This window comes from Rissa tridactyla, chromosome 1, assembly GCF_028500815.1.
Source record: "Rissa tridactyla isolate bRisTri1 chromosome 1, bRisTri1.patW.cur.20221130, whole genome shotgun sequence".
Classification (NCBI taxonomy): Eukaryota; Metazoa; Chordata; class Aves; order Charadriiformes; family Laridae; genus Rissa; species Rissa tridactyla.
In genome coordinates this window covers 99,412,676-99,437,577 of record NC_071466.1, presented here as the reverse complement: position 1 = coordinate 99,437,577, position 24,902 = coordinate 99,412,676, and the positions used below count along the sequence as shown (strand labels likewise).

The 24,902-nt window shown below is 44.4% G+C and overlaps 1 protein-coding gene across 1 annotated transcript; it reads left to right on the top strand.

Moving 5' to 3' along the window:
- Positions 1-609: 609 nt before the first annotated feature.
- UBASH3A (ubiquitin associated and SH3 domain containing A) lies at positions 610-24,019 on the top strand. Its single transcript, XM_054187412.1, has 14 exons — positions 610-770; positions 4,229-4,282; positions 5,899-6,085; positions 8,397-8,595; positions 9,298-9,467; positions 10,368-10,576; positions 11,432-11,558; positions 13,514-13,622; positions 14,887-15,009; positions 15,801-15,893; positions 16,914-17,058; positions 21,230-21,336; positions 21,828-21,934; positions 22,825-24,019. The coding sequence occupies exons 1-14, from the start codon at positions 658-660 to the stop codon at positions 22,960-22,962; spliced, it is 1,881 nt and encodes a 626-aa protein (XP_054043387.1). The 5' UTR covers positions 610-657; the 3' UTR covers positions 22,963-24,019.
- The last annotated feature ends 883 nt before the right edge of the window (positions 24,020-24,902 follow it).

Genomic DNA, 24,902 nt, shown 5'->3' with positions numbered 1-24,902 from the left:
ACCAGGATGGACAGGCGTGTGCCTTCTGCCACCCTGAGCTGCCCCAACCCCATCCTTAGGGCACAATGTCTAGATGGGACATTGAGTTTGACCTTGCACAGTTGGCTGGCTCATTGCCTTTGGCTGAGAAGACCAAAGCAGGAGCCATGTATGATAGGGACTGGAGGACATGAAAATTGAACCCAAAAGGAAAGAATTCAGCCTACAGACTAATGTCTTACATGCTGCAGTACATCTCTGCTCACCTCCCCCATGCTGCAGTAGCAACTCAGGTGGATTTCTTGGCTTTCAGAAGACAATTTAAAATGAAGAGCTAAGGAGACCCAGTCTTAGACCCTTCAGCAGGTTCACCCTCTCTGTGGTGTTTACCTTTGGACTGCTAGTCTTGTTCTGCTAGGACAGATGGGAAAAGCCTGCAGATACCTTCTGCTTTTATAGCCACCCTAAGACAAAAATTCGGAGATGCAGATGCTAAGAAAACAGGATGTAAGCTTTTGTCGGAAAAGATCGCAAGAGGTTTGAGGTTTTGTTTTTTGTTTTTTTTTTAGCTGCCTCTTTTTCTCTCTCAGTTTCTTATTCCCTCCCTCCCTCGCACCTTCCTCCCACCTCCCAGTTTCTGTCAGCAGCCAGTGCACGGTCAGGGGAAGAGCGGAGGAGATGGCGGTGGCCGAGACACAGCTGTACGCAAAGGTGTCCAACAAGCGCAGGAGCAAAAGCACCTCTGCACTCCTCGAGTCTCTCCTTGCCAAAGGATTCCCGGCTCATATCGCGTGAGTAATGTGTTCAGCTGCCTTTGCGCCCTAAGAGGCATCTTAAGATATAAGAGGTATTTCTCATGAGATCTTGAAAGCAGGCAGCTTGGTCTATTCATCAAGAGAGCCTGCTGCTTCCTGGGAGTGGTGTCCCTATACAGGGATCAGACCTGTCTTGCTTTGAATTTCTTGTAGAACAGTGTGTATTGCTCATATTGCAAAAACAAGCTGCTCTGCATTCATTTTTATAAATGCTGTGTATATCTGAAGACACGCGCCCTTCCATGTCTTCAGGTTGAGAGGCTTCACAACGAATTACGAAGTTGATGTCCGAAGTTTGCTCTTGGGATATATTCTCTTTCATTTTTTCTGCTTATCGCTGTTATTATACGGGAGCTCAATGTGGTTGTAAGTTCTATCCAAAATTTTTTTCAGGCCTGGCAAAGATCTCTTACAGGATTTTGTCACTGGAAACAGTTTTCAAAGAATAAGCTTTCCTTAACAAGATGCCACATAATTCTGTCGCTTTTTCTTCCTGTCTTGAATCAGGATCCTGTTCCAAAAGAACATCCTAGCTGCAAAATATAATAGTGACGAACCAGACACTCTTCTTGGCAACCCCAGTGAATGAGAGAATAACTGGTGGCAGCATTTCCAACCAAGTTAATAAAAAAGAAACGTCATGGTCATTCTTCCCCCAAACATTGCTCTGGTCAGAAAGGGAAGTTTTAGGGAGGATTTTCAAACTTCTGAAGGGCAAGTATGGACACTTCAGTTCAAACTGTTAAAAAAAAAAATCTTTTTATTTAAATGTCAAAAAACTCCTCATAAAAATATTTTAAAAAGGAGAGCAATATCTTTGCATTTTGACTCTTCATTGAAAACTGAGCAAGTTGAAAGAGCTCCATCCGTAAGTGCTGTGTTGCTTTTCTAGGAACATCTCTGTTCAGTGGAGCAACTCCAGACACAATGAGCACAGCTTAAAAGGAAACTGTGGATCCCTTGTTCCCAATTATACCCAGTGTTATTTTAGCTGTGCAGCTGAAAACCCAGATTATCGTTTCTCTAATAATGCTATAAGTTTGGACACCCAAAGTAATGGCTAGTTTTTGAATTTTTAATCCTGTGTGATGTGATGTTCTTCAAATCCCCTTTGAAACACTTGCTGCTGTTACTGAGTTGGCTTGCTGCTTCCCAGGTCAAAATCAAGAGGCAGTGGCAGAAGTACTATGCAAATTGACATAAAATGACAAAATGTCCAGAAGTGCTTTATTTTTTAATTTATTTGCTTTTACTGATTTTAAGACCTTTAAAGTTTTGATTGTGTTTTTATAAAACCTTTTAGCTGTGTCTGCCATTCCTGGATTGAACCATAAATGACCGTAGTGAAAAGTTGTTCTTTTGAGATGTCCTGGCCTGAGAAAAACAAGGCTGGGTGGAAACATTACAAAATCTTCCACAATGTAGAACCAGCACACCAAAGCAACATTTCCCCAAAGAACAAAACCAAAACATATGAGGATAGAGCCAAGCATCAGACACACAAAATGGGCCTCCCCTTGTTCTTCGGCAGAACGGAACTGTATCAGCAGTTTTCTGCTTTAGGGAAGAGACAGTTTATTCTCGCTGTAACGACAGTATTTTTAACACATATTTTCAATGGTTTATTCCTACTCTCTATCTCAGAGAATTTGGTATACACAGAATTTATTCTACGTGTTATCTTTCAGTCTTCACCGCTCATCTTGGTAGCATAGGATGCCTAGTTACAGCCTAATAATCTCCGGACGCCAAGGGCTCTATGAACCCTGGTGGAAAGCATCCCGCAGCCAATGTACACGCTGAGACAAAAGGTGGGAAGAGGCACAGAGAGGAGCACAAGGGAGCAAGGAGGTAGTACTGAGCAGCGTGACAGTCCACGGTCTCAGGTCTCACTTGCCTTATCACATTCATGATCGTGTAGGCCCTGTGGTAAAGAAAAGCTGAAGTCAAGCTCCATTTGGCTTCAGGGCTGTTTGCACAGGGCTTGTCTCTGAGTGGGAGGAGTAGCAGGGCATGAAGAGATAAAACACTTGCTTTGAGGTGTAACAAGCAGTTGACAAAGTTTGGCATCATTGGCTGAGTAGCAGCAGACACTGACATTTCAACGGGATACAGCAGGAAAGGCTGCATGGGAAGAACAACAAAAACACAGTTGTTCACTCTTGATGTGGCAGAGAAGGGGGAGCCAGCAGAGGGGCGGAAAGAAAATGTGCAGGACTATTTAGTCACAGAGGACACAGGCTAGTTTTAGACCAGCTAGCTCATGGTTTTGCATTGAGTTGGCCATGGTAGTTGATTTACTTCATGGAGAAGAAAGGTAAAGCTTGAGTGGAAAGATTCAAGTTAGCCCTCATCCACGTTGAGCCCCCACTGAAGAGTCAGGCAGTGTACACACAAGTACATTTCAATGTTTTTAACAAGCCCATAGGTAGTTTTTGCACTAGAGAGAAGACAGAAGGCTGGGAGGAATCACCCAGGATGAGCCTGAGTCCTGCTGTTTAATGTACTCGTTGCGCTGCTGGTGGTTGCTCAGGTGTTGCAGGGATGAATGGAGGATAAAAATGTGGGGAGACTAAACAAATCAATGCCCTCAAGACCCAGTGTCCAGAAAGGATGGCCTCCAGACAGAAGGAAAGAGATGAGCAGATGCCAAGCAATTTAGCACGTTTTCCTCCATGTCCACTCTCTCTACCTCCCCTCCATGTCTCTTCTGAGAAGTTTGTACGTGGGTTACAGGGCTGGAAATGGGGTTAATGGGTGCAGCTGCTACTTCAATATTCGAATCCTTCACCCATCGCCTAGCATTTAGTCACAAAGACTTGTTGATATGAAGCGCATATTTGGCATTTTGAAAGCTCTAGTGAGACCGGGAAAGGCAAATCAAATCCGATCCCAGTGAATGTCAATTGTATTAACAGAGAGAAATGTGAGATATTGTCCCTCATCTTGGGCTGAAATGGTGGCTTAGATCTGGCTCTCTGGTGGCCTGTGGGAGATCTTCAATACAGATTTTCAAACCCCCAAATGAGTGTGTTTTGCTTTGGTTATATGTATAGACTTGGGCCTGTCATCTTGAACCAGAACATTATCCTATGAGTCAAGCAAGCCCTGCACTTTCAGTGCGTGGATGGATGGTTTGCCCAACCCCAAGGAAATCCATATAGTCCGTAAGGCTGCTTAGGAAACACCTCCAGAACACAAAGGAGGACATCCTATGTGGAGGACAGGTTACCAATCTTCAAGGAATTAAAGACTTGCAGTGTAAAAAACTGTCTGTAGGGCGTCAAGAATGTTAATATTTGCCAGGAATAACCTAGTTGTTAAAGGTCCTGTCTGTGCTGGAAAATAGACTTGGTGACCACAGCATGTCCATTCTTTACTTTCTAGGAGTTTTGTTTCTGTTATTCCAATTAATCCATTTTGGTTTTTTCTAGGCAAAAAGCCTTGGCTGCTACTGGACAAAAGACAATAGAAGATGCTGCAAAATGGTAAGTACCTGTAATTTCTAGAGTGCTTTCACATTAAGCCTGTCTAAAAATCCTCCTTCATGTGCTGATTCTGTCACTGAATTTTAAGTTAGCTACCATAAAAAGCCCTGCATCTGGGGTTTTGGGGTTTTTTGTTATTTTAGTTTACATGGAGAAAGAAATAATTGTATTTGTACTGGTTATTTGCAGAAGGTCTAGGGTAACTCAAAAAAGCTGGGGAGGCAAAGACAGTCTTACATAAAAGCAGCTGCTTTCGCAGCAGTGATGTTAGTCAGTTCATGGGACAGGCTGCTCTGGGCAGACACTGCTCATCAGTTTTAAGCCTCCTGCTTATTTATGGCTCTGGGCACTGAGGTCCCCGCACTGCCTCTGCAAGGGCTTCCCAGGCTCCGAGCCAGGATTGTGGTCACGCACCGGGGCGCATGCGGAAAGGCGCTCGGAGGCACCCCTGGGGTGAATGTCCTCCCTGCCTTGGCACAGCGCTCGCACCTTGTGGTGGGCACCCATGGGCACCAGGCACAGGGCCCAAGGGGGTAACCTAGACTCTCTGTCCCTATGGAAAAGAGGAAGAGAACTGGGAAAATATCTGTAAACCCACGGTTGCACTTAAAAACGCATGCAATAACAACCTGGGGGGAAACGGCAATGGCTGAAGGCAAACAGCCCATCTTCTTCCCCTGAGAGAGGGTCATTATAAAATAAGCTGAAAGGCTGATGGTCAGAGGGAGGTATCATTAGAGTCAAAATCACTTGTTAGTCTTGATCCATACAAAATTTTTTCCTCTTTACCAAGACTTCCACAGAGTATTCGTATGTTGATTATTGATTTATTTGCTTTAATCCACTCTCAAATTAAACACAGTCTTTCCTTGCATTCTCTTCTGGGTTTTGTAGTGCTTTTTTTTGGGCTTGAATTCATTCTTTTTTCTTTCTTTCTTTCTTTTTTTTTTTTTTTTTGTGAGAAGCCAGAGGAGACATTTGAGAACGGCAGACTCTTCCCAAATAAGTTTTTGTCAGGGATGCCACCACGCTTTCCAACAATCACTCCCAATCCAACAGCTGTGAAGCCAAACATAAGCATGTGCAGAACAGAGTGGAGGATACCATCATGTGGGATATGAGCTTCTGATCTTTGTTTGTGCATTTTCTGATTTGTTTTGTTTGCTTTTACAAGGGCTGAATAAAAATCGTAGCTCTTTTTGGTTATTTTGTTAATCTTCAGTTATTTCTCATTTTGGCATTCTTCAACTTTTTCTACCATTGCTTCTTTTTCCTCCTCCAGCCCTCTGTTTCCTGTCATGAAAAAGAGGGAAAAATAACCCAAAAAACCCTAAAAAAAATCTTTTTTGTCGTCTTCCATTTTCAGTCATTGAAAGACGTGAAGGCACATAGTAAAATGTAAAGTACAGAAAAAATAAGCAGGAGAAAAATCCATTCTCCATTAGTTAGCATTTCACAGCAAAAATTTCTAAGGAGCTTTTATTTTAGCTTTTCGTTTGTAAGAAAATAACAACCTTGTGTTTCCTTTTTCTGATCTCTACTATGAATGCCTTCAACCACAGGAAACAAGAATAAGTGGTGCACATGCTTAGTCTGTGATACGCTCTTGATTTCAGGTTGCACTCCCACTGCAATGATCCTTCTCTGGATGACCCAATCCCTCAGGAGTATGCTCTTTACTTGTGTCCCACCGGCCATTTGCATAACCACCTGCAAGAGTTTTGGAAGGAGAGCAAGCGCCAGTGCGGGAAAAACAGAGCCCATGAGATTTTTCCACACATCACTCTCTGCGACTTCTTCACAGTAAGGCACAAAAGATTTGCAAGGGTCAAATATCAGCTACTGGTGAAAGTGGACCACCGGCAGTTTTCTTACACCAGAACTTCTGCTTGGTGATCAAACTAACATGACCTAGGTCCGGGCATGTTTGCATAATATTTGAATGTTCAGCCTCTGCACAGGCACCCAGGGCTTTCTTCCCACCACCTGCTTTAGCTACCCACCTTAGGCCTTCTCATACCTAAAAACTGGATGCTGGGACCAATGGGATGCTTCAAGGGTAGCCGAGTGATACATCCACCTAGAGCAACCCCGTGCAGTTCAGGCTGCACATGGACCTACCTGTGGGAAGCACTGCTCCACACACACAGCTATCGTCAGACAAGAGAGACCATGCTCATTGCTGCACTGATCTAGGATGTGAAACCTTCCTGCCCAGGGCAGCTGTGGCTGCCTTCAGCCAACTGTGCAACACTGACAGCATTATCATAGGATGTAGACAACTTTGGTATTATGCCTCAGGGAAACCCCTGCCTCCCCCCGAGAACCCCAGCCAGAAGGTCACAGCTATGGTGGCATGTCCCAGTCTTTAGCCTTTCTATTGAAGCTTGGATGTTGTGAAAAAGAGAGAAGGAGAATGCACAGGGATGGAAAGAGCAAGGGGAGCTGGGCTGGAGCCCAACAGTGCAATTGAGTCACTTTGTCAATAATTTAACAAGGAAGTTAGGCTCCTGAGCGGGAATCCGTGGGCTGTTTTCTGGTTCTGGAGATGCTACTGTCCACCTAGCTGGGCTTCTGAATGACGGGTAACCCTCTAGAGAACTTCCCAGCAGAGCTGCTTCTCCTACATGGGTGAATGTGCCAGTATCAGCAAAGACCAACAAAGGTCTAGAAAAACTCTGGAGCCAACTGGTACGAAGTTTTCGCATGCTGATGGTGCTGCACATGAACGTCAGCAGCAGCTGAGGTGTGCTGAAACAGACACGAGCTAGGGCAGCTGGACAAAATGATTATGTTAATCAATCATACTTTCATGCTAAACCATGCTGCTAAGGATAGACAGTGAAAATAAGAGTATTTCATTGCAAAATATTGAATAGCAGGGTACCGTGTGGCTTTTAATCACAATTACACAGAAGAAAAATCATCAATTAATAACAAATGCCATGCTGTTGAAAGGTGTCAAGTTTAAAGGCCTGTCCCTGGAAGAGATGACTGAATTGCAACCCTCACCTCGTTCACCTCAGCCCTGTTTCAGGTAGCATATTCCTAGGGATAAATGCACCCTCTGGTGCTATTCTCTGCTCCTCGGCTGTCAGCAAGAGCTGACCTGGGCACCTCACAGGCAGAAAGCGAGACTCATTGACCTGGCTCCCACCTCCTTCTCCCGACCCAGCCCTCTCCTGTTTCCTGACTCCCCACGTCTTTTGCAGCTCCTGAACTTGTTGGCCCCAGAGGACCCTGCTGCACGGCATTTGGGTTGGTGCAGGATCCCACCCACACCTATCTCCCCACAGCCCAGTCTGCCCGGTGCTGCTCAGAGCATCTCTCCTCACCACGCCTGAGCCTTGCCAGGCAGCGGGTTGGTGTCTTAAGAAATGCTCGAGAGAAAGACGGTGTAAGCAGGTCTGAGCTCCTTTCTTCTCTCCTGCTCTTCCCCTTCAGCAGCTTCACCCAGTGTAAAGGCTAAACGGAGCTAATAGCTCTGTGCAGGAGAATAAAGCAGCGTGGAAATGGAGCGTCATCAGAGTTTCTGTCTTTGGCTGGACGGCACAAATTTCATCTTTGTCTCTTCACTGTTTAAATCACTTAATTGATGCTTTTTGTGGAAGCATGGCTCTGTACAATCCCTTAATTTGCTGTCATTAGGGCATTAAGGAACATAATGACAAAGATGCCTCACGAATTTTGCTAGGTATGTCGCTCAGCCTCTGAGATCTTGAAGTTTTAGCAAGAGTGATTTCGGGTGTCCGATAGCAATGGTGCAACTTCTTACTTAGAATTGAAGATGGAAATCTGGGGTGCCTGCCTCATTTCAGACAGGTTACTGTACACCTGTCAGATGGTAAAATCTTCTGGTTCTTTCCTACCCAATCTAGGTACACCACCAGGTAGAAGGCTCCATCTCCTATTATAGCACCAGGATACTGTGATGATCAAACTGCCCAATATTACTGATTTTAATACCAGGAATTTCAGGCAAGTTCGTAGGTGTGTTGCCATTCTCAGGAAGTCTAATGCCCTCACTGTTTTATGATATTACTGTGTGACACAGGCTACAGTAGTGGCTGTTGAGCCAGTGGGTAAAGCCTGCTTTTCTTCTGTTTTCTTTCAGTGTGAAGACCAGAAAGTGGAATTATTGTATGACACCCTAAAGCGAGTCGGTGACAGCTTTTCACAGAGCTTTCCGCCATTCATTTCCCTATCACTACATTCATCCACCAGCTACCTTGGCTTTTTTGTTGGTGACAGCCATGCAAATATCCTCAAAGATTTTGCTCTGGCATTCTCGTCAGAGGCTTCAGCTCTGGCAGGTAGGACCAACATCAGAAAGAAAGCGGGTGGGTTGTTGCACAGATGCTTAGGTATGGTACTTGAAAGCATCGCCTGTGTCTCTGGGGAAGCTTAGCTCGTGTTTTATGCTAGCACACACCCTTTCCTTCTACAGATTTGAAAATAACATGGCTAGGGGAGCGTGTTTTAGACTTTGAAGACTCAGTGCTTTTGTCTAGAAGCTGAAATGGTTGTCTGTGTAACTTGATAGGCCATTGATCGGGATATTCAAGATCGGAATATCCCAGACCCCCATCGCCATGCTGCTATGGCCCAGCCTGGAGGCCCAACTGCATCCCTGAGAAATAGGTCCTAATCTCCCCTCCAGTGACATCCAAGAGAAACTGCATCACCAGTGGTGACTGAAGGCACATAGTTCAGGAATAGCTTCATCTGGGAGCAAAGTGTTCAAAACATCTCAGACAGGGAGAGGAATTCAAAACCTGTTCATTTTTTTCCTCCCAGCTGAAACCAGGGAGCAAATCCAGTCCAGATTTGTGACTTATTTTGGCATGATTAAAACCATGACATTCTGCAAAACAGTTACTCAGCAAAACTATGATCTACTCTACTGCTAATGACTATGATATTTCCTGTATCATGAAATGCATGTAGGACAAAACAAGAAGAGAGCTTTAAATGATCTTCACTTCCATGTTGTGATGTGATTGTTCTATTCCTAGATTGTCATGTGAAGCCCTGCCTAAAGCAGCTCCACCTTACCTTGGCTCACAAGTTTTATCCTCACCATCAGAAGACTTTGGAACAATTGGCCAAATGTATTAACCCAGGGGAGGCCTGCCAGTGGGTAGCTGCTCTCTACTCACGGGACATGCGTTTTGTGCATTACCAGGTACTGTCATCAGACTCACTTAATTTCGTGAGCCCATGGTCAGACTCTTTGCTACAGTCATCCTGCCTTTTTTTTTCTTTCAGAAAAGCAGTGCATGCACAGTACAGTGTTTCAAAAAACATGGTTGTTTCAAGTACCTCTTTGGGTTGAAAACATGTACTCATGAATCAGTAGAAGACACCTTTATGGTAGCCTGCTTGACCTTCATGTCAGCAAGGTCTAATTCCAAACTCCAGCAAAAAGCCCTAATCTTACCGTGGCATGACAAAATATGAGAGACAGAAAATGATGAGGTTTGAATATTTGCTAGAATTTGTCAGATCAAAAGATCAAAGCTTTGCAGTAAAATTCCATTTGGCAAAATTAGTTTTCTTGATTGTTCCAGCTATGATGAAAACTGCTGATTAAATATCAGTGAGAAGGGCACGGTTCTTGCTGATGATTTTCTGCTTAACAGACTCCTCGTTAAAACCAGTCAAGACTTTTCCAATTCTCATTTCCAGATTTAAATTATGGAACGATCAACATTTTTTGGTCAGATGAATATATCGCTTTGTCACAAGTCTCATATTGGATTTTGGTCACACTCAGGGGAGTTGCAAGTAATCACAAAAATAGCTGATAACACTTTTGCTATGTCTGCTTTCAAATCAGTCTGTACTGCTTACAGGAAAAAAGTATTTTTATGACAACTAAATGCCTATTTTTACACATACTGCAATTGTGGTAGCGCTTTTGTTTTTCTCTGCTGAAGTATCATTAAAGAGCACATTGCGGAGTGGAAAATACTACTGGTCACTGTGTCCACTAGAGAGTTGAGCAAGCAACCCCTGAACCGCTGTGGCACGTGCAGCAGCAAGCTCCGGCCATCAGCCTGACCCTGCGGCGTGTTCCCCCCAGACGCTGAGGGCCCTCTTCCAGTACAAGCCCCAGAACATTGACGAACTCATGATCAACACCGGGGACTTCATCTATGTTGACCCAACGCAGCAGTCCGATGTCAGCGAAGGCTGGGTGATTGGGACCTCGCATCGCACTGGCTGCAGGGGTTTTCTTCCCGAAAACTACACTGAGAGGGCCAACGAGTCAGACACGTGGGTTAAGCACAGGTAAGTTGGGGTTTCGTGGGGTCAGCCGCTTTTCCTGCTGGGGATCCGTGGCAGCGTTCCTCCTCACTGTGAGCTGTGGGCTGACAGGTGGGAGCTGGAGGTGGCGTGAGCAGAGGAGAGGGTGGTCGTGGGGCCCTGGGTGGGATGCTGAGACTTCTGGAAGAAAAGACATGGGACACACGCCCACAGACACCCAGAGTTCATTAGTTCAGCTGCTCAAGGGATTACCTCTGCTCGTGAACAACGTGAACATCCTAATGAATTTTAAAAGACCACATTCTGCCGGGCAGGCTGAGCCTTCTGCCTGGCTCACTGCTTTCTTCTTTCTTCTTTTTTTCTCATTTCAAGAGCTTGCAAAGTTAACTTGAAATGAAACCACACAAAGGTTACTCCACCACCTTGAGCCCACCCTCATCTTGTTGATTTACCCTGTATCAGCAGGCATCTGTCTGGCTTCCTGCACTTCGCTCTGCAGCTGACAGCACGGCTGATGCTACTTGTAGATTACAGCTGATTTTTCTAAGCAGGGAGGTGTAGGTGCACTTCTTACTGAGTCCTCAGAGACAGAGAGGAGGCAACCAGGTAGTATTTCCTGTTTGAAGCTCGCACTTTAGCAGGGTTACACCCAATATGTACCGTCAGTTCATATTATTTTAGCCTCGTTTTTACTGGGCAGATTCTAAATCAAGAACAAAGCAACGAAGTGGATTGTAAGTGTGCAAAAAAATACTGAATGGAACGTGAATCCAGACTTATACGTGTCTGTAGACAAAATCATGACTTAAAAAACCCTTCTATTTGTGTATGCGCCCATATTTTGTGTGTGTGTATGTGTTGCTTCTGCTTTTTCTACAGGGAATATGTTTTTGTAACAGCTTCAAGATTATTCACTCAAACTGAAAATGAACCTAATGTAAAGCTGAATGGAGGAGTCTGTAATCCTAGTATGTCAAGGAGCGTAACCAATGTACTTTCTCTTCAGGTAATTGTTTTTTCCCTTTTCTTATCTTCACCATGTGCTTGTGCAGATATACTATTAATTAAAAGCGTTTAGTCAATTTAATAGTATCTTTGATTTTCTGTCTTACATTTTCATGTTAAGTTGTAATGCGCATATATACGCACACATTCATACCCTCATACTGTATGGTATAATATCTCATAAATATTTTGTAACCTATATGGTGTACATTACTCTTGCCTTCTTTCATAAAACTCTTTCCGTTCCTGTCGTAACAGCACTACATATGAGCGCTCTGCCCAGGTTTCTCTGTGCACAGCCTTACGGGGCAAGCTGTGCAGAGGTATGGCGACAAGCCCGACAAGTGAGACGCAGGCACAACTTCTGCTGACTTTCATATAGGTTCATAGCAGAGTAACTAGAGCAGAATTTGGCTCATTGCTCTTTGTTACTTTTATGTCCAGATTCCATGGATGTCACCTTGGGGGGTTTTGTGGTCCCAGATCTAAACACATGTAAATGTTTCATCATTTTTTGTATTTTTAGATACATAGCTAATGCAAATAACTGCATAGGACTGCAGCAAGGCAACAGCTAGCTGGAAAGGTTAGCAGCACTGACGGGATTACATTTTTGTCTCAGTTTCAAAGTCAACATGTATCAATTTTTTTCCCAGGTTTTCCACTGGTCTTCTGGTAGGAAGAGTAAAACAAATAAGGAATCTGGTTTTTTAGCTTCAGCACATTTGTTCCTGCATTGTCTTATTGGCTCTGACTGTCAGGAATGCCAAGACAGTCCTTTCCAGCACACCAACATGCTGCAGAAACCCCTTTGTGCTTGCTGGCCCCACGGTCTCTCTTCTTGCTGTGCTGGGGAATAATCCCAAGTTCATTTGTGTTATCAGAGAAACTTGAGGGAATCTTGAGGGAATTTCCATCCTGGGGTCTCCCAGGACGCTGCGTGTACGACTGTAAGACAGAAACTTCTGCACAAGTCACACATCCTTCCACTGGCTCTTGGTTACTCTTGGCCTCTCTTATCTAGCTAAGATCTGTGGCAGAGCCACTGCTTGGCCTGAGGAACACGTTCTGCAGATGTGCACGTCTGCAGTCTAGGAGTTTCCCTGGCCTCTGGGTTCCTCCTAAGCAGAAGAGCAAGACCACAAAACCTTAGTTTTAAACACTGATCTTGTGGTGGTTGATTTGTGTTTCGAGGCAGAAATGCAATAGTGTTTAGCAGAATACATACCAAATTTCATGCCACTTCTTAAGAGTACCTTTCTCTGCTGCTGAAGATACACATCTTTAACCTCAGTGCTGCAGCAGTAACGCTGCAGTGGCTTACTCTTGAAAAAGTTTTAAAGCCTTTGACCCGTTCCTCCTTATCTTCTCATCTGTATTTAACATGCATTGTATACTAACCCCAAACTACTTAGAAGTTCTTTGATATTCCATGCAATCTGACTGAAGAGCGGCCTCAGAGGAGATTTGGGTTCACTGTTGACTTGGCCACAAAGTTATGAAAATTGTAAAAGTAGTGTTTTCATTAGGAAAAGAATGATGAGCTTGGTGTTAGTCCTGGTGTAGAAAATAGCATTACCACTTAAATCTTAGCTAGTTTCCCTCTTTTGTTTATGCCAAGCATATGATATATATTAAAATTTTAATGTCTTTCCACACTGTATTTAAAAGATCTGTTATCAGAACTACCTTTCACTACTATAAACAGAGCTAAATCCTAATCTGTAGTCCGTGAAGGTCAGGAATCTCTTTCGTTTGCCTCAAGTGGAGGTCAGGCTTACTATTGTCCTAAAGGTAGGCATCTATTATAGCAGCTCCTTTTTCCCCCACTCTATGCTTGTTATAAACCTCCCGGCACAGGTCTGCTGTTCCTTCCTCCACCAGGCAGCATCCAGGAATCCAGACTTTTCATGCAGGTTATCTATAATACTGTAATGAGAAACCTTCTTTACACAGCTGTCTCAGAATGCCACCCTGCGAAGAGGCGTGCTTGTGATGCGCCACGGGGAAAGAGTTGATCAGGTCTTTGGCAAATCTTGGCTTCAACAGTGCTTGACTGCAGATGGTGAGTAAGACAATGGAAGGATCTTAGCAAATCAGAACCAAAATCAATTAACCCCAGTAACGGGGGTACAAGAGGTTCCGTCTCCTATGTGTAAATGTAAACACTGACACAAAAGAGCGAATAACATTGCAAGTCAGGTACAGCACTGCTTTGACCTGCATGTTACCAGTATTTCATAATGTTCTAAAGTCCTTTATGTTTGTGTTGGATGATTTGGGACAACAACAGTAAGTCACTAGTAAAATCTGGGGAAGAAGAGCAACAGCAAACCATGGTGGAAATGAGATGTCAGCACTGACATAAATTAAAAGCTGAATTTCTTGGCTCTCTCTCTCAAAAAAGTATGTCTTGAGGTGAAGAAAACTGACCCAGAACACGGAAATACATGTCATGAGTAAGGAGGAAAACAAGAAAGTGTGAGTTCAGAAGGGAGAGCTTTATGCCCAAAGTCTTCTTTGTTATGCTGGAGATCTCTGATATTAAGTGTGCAAAATTCACACTAGATAATGAGGGTGGCACCTTCTGGCTGCATAATCAATTGGTTGGTTTCATTTTTCTTCATTAGTAATATTGGGCTTTGTCATTTTGACAATAGTAAAAGAATATCGATATGGAGTGAATTTTTGTTTCATTTGAGCCCCACAAAGCTGAATTCTCATGGTTTCCCATATTCTCTCTCCTCCCCCATTTTGATCCTTCAGAGCTTGCAGAAGAGGTGCTATTTTGTTAGGACAGGTGATTTCCCAAGCCAGTGTTGTGACCTTAAAACGTGATCTCTTTAAGCTAATAGCAGTCACCAGTTTTTTTCATCAGGGAGACACTATGTCTGTAGTACTGAAATAATCCTGGACTCATCTGAGTGCAGGCACTGCCCTATGATCCCCCAAAACTGCTTAGTTATTACCTTTCTCCTTGGTGTGGTCTCGGCTGATGGCAGCTCCCCCTCACCCACGTGGTTTCCAGGCGAGGTCTGGGGAGAGCATAGCCCGTAGTCAGTCCCAGTGGACAGACAGTGTGGGTGTTTGAGGCGGAGGGATGAGACACTAGCTCCTTGGGCAGATGCCCTGCTTTACCATTTGCCCTCGTGGCCAGAGAACGGGGCCCGACCTGTTTCATTTGCCAGTCAAGATGTCACTCTGGGATGACTTTTCATAACCATCCCTCCAACCGTTCTGAAGAAACGAAGCCATTCTAATAAAATGCCACCTGTGCATTCAGCTGCTGCCTCCCTTGTGCTGTGGCAAAATGTCCCACCTCGTTTCAGGAAAATACTACAGAGCAGATCTGAACTTCCCTTCCACCCTGCCGAAGCGGAAAGACAGCGTGAAGCACTTTGAATGCGATCCTCCTTTATCTTGCTGTGGTATTTTCCAATCAAAGCTTATAGGTAAGTTGGATAATATCCTACTGCAAATGTAAGGGTTTGTTTGGGAAGCAGGCTTTCATCGTCTGCAAAAGCTCATTCTGGCTTTGCAGTAGAAAACGTTCCTAGCAGCTCTCATTGTGATAACACTTCTCTATGGGCAACCACTGCAAGATCTTGTTTAATGGTAAAATAGACAGCGGGGCTGGTTGCTCATCTTTGAGACCCATTCTGCCAGTTCCTGGTGAAGAAAGTTAAGAGGAAGAAGCTGCAACACGACCTGTGCCCTGCTGCTTGTCTGCAAGGGACCAATGTCTTATGCAGTTGTCACTGAACGGGCAGTGAGGAGTGAAGGGGCTGGCCAGAGGATGCAGCTTCATGGTCAGCAGACTGTGGTCACCTCATCATGCCTGACGGGTGGGTGGTATGGGTTAGTCTGACTCAATTCGCTCACCAGATGAAGTTGTTTCTGCGCCTGACTGTGACAATGCAAGTTTGGTGCAAATGCTTGTCTCTGATGATCCGGATATATGGAGACAGACAAATGCCTAACTGCTGTTTGCAGATTTGGAGCGAATCTTCCATAATAATCTCTCCAACCCTCATTTTACACTTGCTGTTGCAACTAGAATGAGCTTTTTAGTGAGCTCAGTCAGACAGCAGTGTGAAAAAACTGAATAGAAAGGGACTGTCAATGTATCCCGTGTCAACGAACCTGAGAAGCTCCAAGCTGTTTTTTGCAGGAAGTATTTTGTAGCAGTTTCTCATCTGTTGTGATTTGTAAAAGAGCAACTCACTTTGCTGTTCCCATCCAGGGGAAGCTCTGCTGGACCAGGAGGTGACAGTCAGCTACGTGTACTCCTCACCCGCACTCCGCTGCGTACAGACAGCTCAACACGTGCTGCAGGGTAAGGCAGCAAAACTGGCCAGGTGCTTTTGCCATGTCGAAAATGTCTTCGTCAAACTTCTGTGAAGTCTCTGAGATGAGCAATTATGAAGATGTACAAATTTGTGGTTATTTATGGTTACATTTAAGCAGGGAAGACGAGGTGTTCTTGTCTATCTGGTAATATAGGCAGTAATAAACCTGCTGCCATGTGTAAGGCCTGGAGAGTGCGATCCCATTGACTCTAGTCCTCGCTAGTTAAAATGGAATCTGATGTTATATCAGAGGCGCTTCACATCAGGTTGAATTCAACATTAGTAGCCGCTCATCAAATCACCACTGCCAGAAAATATTCTGAGCCAAAAAGCAAATGTTTCCAGTGCTCTGAAGGATATGTATGTCAATCAGGGAAGACAGCTTTCTCTCAAAACCATTTGCCTTTGCTTCAGTTCCTTCATACTGCAGAGCCTCTTTCCTTATCCCTCTCCCTCTCCCACTCTTTTTTCCTCTCCGGTCCCCTCCAAGAGGTTTGTCAGAGGTTCACAGTTCATTACCACATTTACATCAGTGCATGTCTTTTGGGAGCTAGTGCCACTGAGTAACCTCTCTTGAGAATAACCAACAAAATAATGTGTGTTTTAACAAGAGAATTCCATTTCTAACGCTGTCAGACAATTTATTGCCCCACCTGAGGACCAGTGAGCAAAATACTTTATAAAGATGTTAAAAACATTTCCTGTCTAAAGTTAATTCAGATTGCAACATTACTCAGTCTTTTCTTCTATTCTCTGCTGTACCCTACAGATCACAAGAGAGCTCCAGAAATAACAACAATAATGTAAGAATTTGTAATGCCTTAACATTAGTCAGACGAGAATACAATGTTGGCTTCATTTAATCAACACGATCTTCCTTTGTTCGATAATAAATAATTCTTTTTCATTAATGAAAACATTACAGCAAACAAGGTAGAATATACAGCACAAATGTAACACTTCGAGTGTGCCTTTCTCTTCTTAATAAACATTTCTTGTTCTTGCAGGGCTTAAATTAGATCAAAAAGTCAAAATCAGGGTGGAACCAGGACTGTTTGAATGGACCAAGTGGGAAGCAAGCAGAGTAATTCCTAACTTCATGACTGTCACAGAACTGGCGGAGGCCTCTTACAAAATAGACACAAGTTACAGGTAATTGCTCCATATCTACCTTTTAAAGCTGTACTTTTTTTCCCCGAGTTGCCTCTTCATATTTTTATTTGTCATATACCATTATGAACACTGCAAAAAATGGGCGATTCTGACCAAATTCAAGCCTGTGTGATCTGTTCCCAAAATATGCTGTCAGCTATCTTGTCCCAAGAATCAAATTTGTTAGCTCCTCTGACACAGACACACACGCATGATTGGGAATGTGCTCGCACGTAGCATGTGGGTGCACCTGCACACACACAGACATCTGACACTTGTGCATGGGACCAGCCCTGCTTTGGTGTTGCCTTCAGATCCTCCAGTGCAGGCCCATGGTTTGTCAAACACAAGGATAGATGCATTATAGGCATTAGTGTCAGGGACCAGGAGTTTTGTTTTTACCTTTGGCTCATGTGAAACACGCTTTAGAATCACAGAATCATAGAATTGTCTGGGTTGGAAGGGACCTTTAAGTTCATCAAGCCCAACCGCAACATAGCACTGCCAAGTCCACCACTAAACCATGTCCCTAAGCATCGTGTCTACCCGCCTTTTAAACACCTCCAAGGATGGTGACGCAGCCACTTCCCTGGGGCAGCCTGTTCCAATGTTTGATACCCAGCCTTCACTGGGTTCAGTGAAGAAATTTTTCCCAATATCCAATCTAAACCTCCCCTGGTGTAACTTGAGGCCATTTCCTCTCATCCTATCTCTTGTTACTTGGGAGGAGAGACTGATCCCCACCTCACTAGAACCTCCTTTCAGGTAGTTGTAGAGGGCAATGATGTCTCCCCTCAGCCTCCTCTTCTCCAAGCTAAACAACCACAGCTCCCTCAGCCGCTCCTCATAAGACTTGTGCTCCAGAGCCCTCACCAGCCTTGTTGCTCTTCTCTGGACAAGCCCCAGCACCTCAGTGTCTTTCTTGTAGTGAGGGGCCTGAAACTGATCACAGTATTTGAGGCACTCAGTGGTGCTGAGTACAGGGGGACAATCACTTCCCTAGTCCTGCTGGCCACATCATTTCTGATACAAGCCAGGATGCTGTTGGCCTTCTTGGCCACCTGGGCACACTGCTGGCTCATATTCAGCTGGCTGTTGACCAACACCCTGGGTCCTTTTCCACTGGGCGGCTTTCCAGCCACTCTTCCCCAAGCCTGTAGCACTGCATGGGGTTGCTGTGACTCAAGTGCAGGACCTGGCACTTGACCTTGTTGAACCTCATACAATTAGAAATTTAGAAATGTGAAGAACCACCTATCGCGTAAATAACATGCTGGTTTTCGGCAACGAAGAATTGTGACTTTAGAAAAGGTTAGTAAGCCCTTTGCTTAGGGCCTGCAGGGCAGCAGCAAGAGGTCTGCCCCATGGCAGAGGGTGAGCCCAGGCTGGGAAGTGGCAGGGAGCACAGCTCCATGCCTGAAATGTCACAGGTTGGTGTCACTGAAGCAACAGCTACAAGAGCTGCTGTCCTTCTGGTTTTGGGGGGCAGGCAGAACAGCAGTGTTTGACTAGAAATGATGTTTGCACGAAATTCTGTCAGGGAAGGGGGTTGTTTTGCTTTGAGTTGCCCAAAGATTAGTACTGTGTTGAGCAAGGACCCTTTGGGGCCCTCGCAACTTGGTGGTGATGCCTTTTCTGAGTGCTTGCAAACCACAGAAGGGCAGGAAACGATAAGCCTCCAATTCAATCTAGCTCCTCATCTTGCTCACAAACCAGGCTGCTCTGTGTTTGCAGTGCACAGCCAGATCCAGGAAATTACTCAGATAATAAAAGTGAGCATCTCTGGGGTTTGCCATATGCACAAGAAAGGGGGAAAGGAAACTTCTCACGTCTTAATGCATTTCTTACAGCCAAGAAACTGGCTTAATTTGAAATTGTATGGAGGAATGAAATCCTTCATTTCCTTGGATCATAGTACTTTCTGGTGTGTTTTACCACCAACAGACTGTTTTCCCTAGGTTCTTTTGATAAAAAATCACTTGCCTCAAACTTCCACATAGAAAAAGGTGCAAATGAAGAGCAGTGGGAAGTTCAGAGGGGAAGCTTTGAAGCAGTACTAACTACAGGGTTTCAGATCCTTCACAGTTCACTCAGGTCCAGGCAAAAATAGGGTGGATGAGATATAAACTTGCACATATGATGCCAGTTTCTTCCCATCACATGCAGGGTTCAAAATCCTTGGGTCCCAGGAGCTGGTTTTACCATATTCACCCACTGCAAATGACAACCTTCAACTAGGTTAAGTCCGTGATCACTCCCTGTCAGCAGTTGGGAACCCAACCCAAATTCTCCTGTTTCCAGTGCCTCTAAGAGGCAACGTGAGTGACGCTGAAATATTCACTGCCCATGCGTTGTGTGCTGAGACGAAATCACTTTGAGGTTCACTGCATCCAGTTGCAGACATCTAAGAACTGGGTGCCTAGCCTGTGATGGTTAGCTAGCAGCCTTCTTGTTGGTGGAAAGAAGGGGAGTCCCAAGACAGCAATTTTCTGTCTTAGTCTATGTCAGACACTTAAGACAGTACAAATTGCCTTCTGAAGGGGCTTACTTGCCTCCTTTGACCTAGCCAGACAGTTGAGTTGTGGGCAGCTAAGGTTGGGTGTCATCAACCCTGCCTCTCTCTCCTCTCATGCCCTGGCAGAAGCAGAGGGTTGGTAGGTTCTCACTGTCCAAGATCAGGCTAAACTCTGCCTTTGCCATTCCTGCTGTTAAAGACTGACAGTCACGGTGTAAGCCACTTATTTCTTTCCTCTTCACCCTTTGCATGGAGGACAAGGCCTTCCTTTCCTCTTCATAACAGCTTTTTGCAAACTGTTATCACAGCCTTCTTTGGCCTTTCCTCTGAGCTGAACTCTTCCCATTCTCTCTTGTAGGCTGTGCTTTCTGGACCCCTGTTCACTGGTCCTTTCTGGATTTTCGCTTGTTAATCCTCATCTCACTTGCCTTGTAGCCCCCACAGCTGGACACAGCACTCCCACCAGGACCTTAGCCTGGTCTGGGCACTCCTGGTGCTATTTGGCCTGGAAACCACCTGGGCCAGTGCTGGGGATGCTCAGTTTTGCTGCAGGACAGCTGGTTAATAACAGGGTTAATACTGAAGGGACTGAGGTACCAACAGGACAGCACATTAAAAAAAAATTGCAGCTCTGCCAAAAGACAGACTAGTTTTGAATACCCCAATATAGACTTGTGTGACCTAGCCAGGATTAATATTAGCTATGATTAACAATCCAACATGAGCCTTTCACATGGTTTTACAACCTATTTTCTACTTCTGCCGCTTGTGCTGACTTAATACACCAAGGACTCACCTGGGAAAGTACACTGTGATACCATGCCTTACTACAATATATTAATCTAATCTCACTCCTGCCTATTCACCAAATAAGGAGACAATCAAACTGGGGCAAGGGGGACAGTTGTTTGTAGAAAAAAAATTAACACCCTGTATTGTATCACAACACAGGGCTAACAATATTTGCCAGCCATAGCAGTGAATGCCTCCCATTCTGGAAGAAGATAGATTTAAGAGGGTGACATGAAAAAACAGAAGAAGGCTCAGACACTTAGGAGTGGTGCATTGTGATTAATGTCCTTGGAAACATTTTATTTGTTTTAACTCTAGGGTTTAAAGTCTTCTACTATCCATTTGTCCAGCTGATGCAGATATGCCATGTTTCTTGTTGATTTTGATTTGCTTGCTTTATTAAGGAGACTAACACTGAGGTAATCTTGAAAGCTTTCACATCATCAGTGTCTTGCCCTTGGTTTGAACTCGGTCGGGATTGCTAGAGCTGGGCTACTCTGCAGGTCTGCAGCCCATACCTGGGCAGTGGTCCTTGCCAACAGAATTGCTCAAAGCACGAGCTTTTCTTAGGCATGAATCCTACTTTAAATAATCCCCACTGTAAACTACAACTTTTATTAAAGCCTGGTTTTCCCTGCATCTGGCGCGTTATGAGGTATGAGATTTAGCCATAAGATTTAATAGAAATTACTGTGGGGGAAGCTAATGCTCCATGCAATCTGAGGTAGCAGTATGTCATCCGGGTCAGTAGATAAACCTATAGCCTTTTAACCAAGTAACGTTTCTCTGGTGGAGTCATTCAATAGTGCTAACAGTGTCCCCATATTCATATAGATTAACATATATTTGTGGTTTTATTGTCAGGGGTAACTTCCCACTCTCTTCTCTGGTGCCATCGGAAAGTTATGAAGAATACGTGAGCAGAAGCTCTGCGGTTATAAAACAGATCATCACTGCCTGCCCCAGCAAAGGTAAAGGTTTCAGATCTTTGTATGTTCTGTCAGACACTTTCAGTAGCAGGAACAGGCAGAGATTTGCCAGCAGAAGCACATTTAACATGAGTTGTTGATACTGCACAGAGCTTAAGGCAGGCTCTTAGTCCTTGTCCTGGGTTACACTGAATCAAAGTCCATGCGATTTATGGAATAGACACGAGAAAGCAAAACTAAACAGAAGACAATAGAGTACTAAATTGTAATAGTATACTCTTTGTTGGGTCTTTCTACATTGGGATGTAGCTGAACATAATAGACTTTTCTTGAAAGCTTTTTTTTCCCTTTTCTTAGCAAATGCTTTCTCTCACTAGCTGGCCTGCCTACAGCACGCCAGATTTTTTCTGACCAACACAATACATCCTGCCACAGAATCAGAGGTCTGCAAAGATGAACAGCTCTCATCTGCTGATGGGTAACCTGGCAGTGCTGCAGGTTACTACTTTGCTTTGCTTTCTTTGGCATATCAGGTGTCATCCTCATTGTGGGCCACGGCTCTTCCTTGGCATCTTTTACCCGACCTCTGATAGGACTCCCCGCCAGAGACAGCAGTGACTTTGCCCAGGTGGTACGAAAGGTAAGAAGATTTTTTTTCAGCAGGAAGCTTTCTTTTTGGTTTATTATACGTTTAATAAGGAGCCTGTTTACACAGCGAGACATGCGTGTAATTGCATGCCAATACCAATGGCATTAGCTTTCTCATTACAAAAGGAATCTCATGTAGTTTTAGCAAAGCACTGGAGGTCAAGAGAAGGATTTTCTCCTGGTGAACAGTATGTGACTAGCAGCTAAGTCATTGGAGAAGATTTTCAGCTCCCCTGGAAAGTTAATGCTAGGTAATACCAACAGACAAGAGGTACATTTGGAAACCTCTCCATCTGGAGATAGCCTCCTTCCTTTAGAAACATGGCTAAGAGCCTTCCCTCTCCTCCCCATGGTGTTGTGAGTGTAACCTGCATATGCGTTCAGTGAGTCACTCTTTAAGAAGCTGTGTGTTTTCCAAGTCACTGTAAGTTCACAGCTTCGGCGCTTAGCTACAGAATGAGGCGGAGAAGGGTTTTCTTGCCAGCTTCACAAGTGGGCCCTGTGCTTGAGACTTGGTGGCCAAGGTTTTATGTCTATCTGTGTATTATCACCAGTGCCAGATTTCTTCACCCCAGTTTTCCTTTCCATCTTCCTTGTTATGACCAACCAGATAATTCAGCCATTAAATATATTTTTACTACCACTGTCTGCATAAGGAGTGAATATGTTCTGATCATCAAATTCAAGTATGAATGTGGGGTGATGACACAAGTTCAGCTTTCGCCCCGCAGGCCTCCAGTCTATTTTTAGTTCATTTCAGAAGTGGCAAGATGAACTCCTCCCAGAACAGTCTCAGGGTCGACTCTCTTCTGTAGCAAAGCCCCCTCTTTGATGTCAAAGCAACGACCCTGATAGTAATTCCGCTGGTAAATTCTTTCCTAGATCCCTTCACTGGGCATGTGTTTCTGCGAAGAGATTAAAGAGGAGAACAAGTGGCAGATGGTCAACCCACCAGTGAAGACATTAACTCATGGAGCAAATGCAGCATTTAACTGGAGAAATGGTATCGTGGAAGATTAGAAGGCCGGCTCTGCCTTTGCAGTTGTCAAAAATGAGCCAAAGACAGGTTATGGTTCAGCACAGTCCAGTGGTTCATCCAGAAGAATTACAGATGGTGGGAAATACCCTCTCTGAGTTGTCAAAGCAGAGGAAAACACTTCTAAGATTGGTGCCTGAATTTTGTATTCATTTCAGTGGCTGAGAAGAAGTAACCTAGGAATTGGCGTGCAAGTGAGCAATTAACTCACTTAGTGGTGGTGAAGAAAGTACCTTTTAACCTTTTCCGAGAGTACCAACATTGAATAAACACGGAACTATAAACTCCACTGCTAAAGACACTAAAGTAGACAATGTTGCATTTTCTAAGACCAAAATACATCCAGTGAGAATTGCTTTTTTTTATGTGCTCGGGTATTTTCAGACAAGCAAAGAAACTGGAATGGAAAAAAAGTCATCTCCTATCCAAAGAGGAGACCAGCTCTACCTAAAGCCACTGGTCTTCCTGTTCATTCCGCCAGTTCCATGAGAGCAAATACCACACTGACTATTTACCTCTTCAACAAAGTGGTCCATTTTCTGTCACAACAGCTCCTCATTCAGCAATTCCCAAGTGATCCATATTGCAAAAGGGACTAAATGGTTCCTTTTTGAAGAAAACTGAACTTATCGCTTTACGGTTGCTGGGACAAAGAAAGATGTCCTGCGGTACTGTACTGGTGATGAAACCGTGACGTGAGCAACTCTAACTGCTGAACACTTCCTGAGATGGCACTCGCAGGACAACAGCTTTGCTTTGTGCTGTCAAACTGTATAAATGGGGACACACCTACTGGACAGGTCACCCGAAAGGTCTCTGTAGCTTTTCTCTTGGTGATTTGTTTGATTAAGGGAATGTAGTCCTAAAAAATTCTGCACAAAAGAACATGCCTTTACACAGTCTGTTTTCCTTTGTATTTTTCCTTTCCAGTTATCCTCTCAGATAACTAACTCTGGGAAAGCACAAGTGTTTCTTTCAATGAGAGGAAAAGTGGAGGTTTCTCTTTCTCTCTTAACATGACTAAAAATGTTTTCATCTTCACTCTTCGTCTCCCTGCGCCTTCCTGACATATTCCTGCATACATGCCGTTGGCCATCAATCAGGGCATGCGGTAGAGCCCATCCAACATTCAGCCTTTGGGGCTGAGGCATCTGACAAGCGCCCTTACCTGTGGGCGTGTGTCAAGGTCTGTTTGGATCCCTTTTGCCCAGATTAGTTTATCATGTTAATTCATTTATTCACCATTCAAGTCATAAGATTTCAGAACTGATAACCCGTAACTCTTTACATTGTGCACCTGTGAGCAAAAGAAAAGAATTAGTTACCTAGCTGATGGTGAGAGTGCCCATCCTTCCTCCTCCATCACGGTGCAGGCGTCCCCTGTATCACACTGGGAAGCAGGAAAGCCTCAGCAGTCCAGCTCCTGTTGGATCCACTTCAAAAGTTTTTTGGGTAAGCTGATGTTTTATACCCTCCAGCTTGGAGGTTTGGTCTATACCATTTCCAAAAGTTAGTGGATTCTGAAGAAACTGACAGATAAAAGAGAATGGCTGCTGAAGACAGCAATTCGCAGGTGATCATGGCTGCACAATGGCCCTTTAGCTCTTTCTGGCCTACCTGCCTCTCGACCTCCCTACGTGGTGGTCTTGCTTTGACCTAAGGGTGCTGCTCCCAGCATACATCAGGCTTTAGCCTGATCTGGGTTAGCCAAAATCTAAGCAGGAGTTGAGTGAACAGTCACAGTGTGAAGATTTCATATCGCAGTCTTGTGCCTGAAAATATTTGTTTTGACTTTCCAGCTCTGGTGACGTTGTTTGAGCTCTGCCAAAGTTGCTTGAGCCTTGGCTTTTCCAACAACACTGTAATTTTAAAGTGAAAATCAAAGGCCCCAGGTCCAAGACAGGAGCCCTTTAGCTAGCAAGCA

What these genes read in the sequence shown, in the direction of transcription:
- UBASH3A (XM_054187412.1), top strand. Translation starts at nt 658, where the DNA reads ATGGCGGTGGCCGAGACACAGCTGTACGCAAAGGTGTCCAACAAGCGC. An exon ending in ACAGTGCTTGACTGCAGATG is followed by an intron (nt 13,623 to 14,886) that starts GTGAGTAAGACA and finishes ACCTCGTTTCAG; the next exon opens with GAAAATACTACAGAGCAGAT. An exon ending in TTTCCAATCAAAGCTTATAG is followed by an intron (nt 15,010 to 15,800) that starts GTAAGTTGGATA and finishes GTTCCCATCCAG; the next exon opens with GGGAAGCTCTGCTGGACCAG.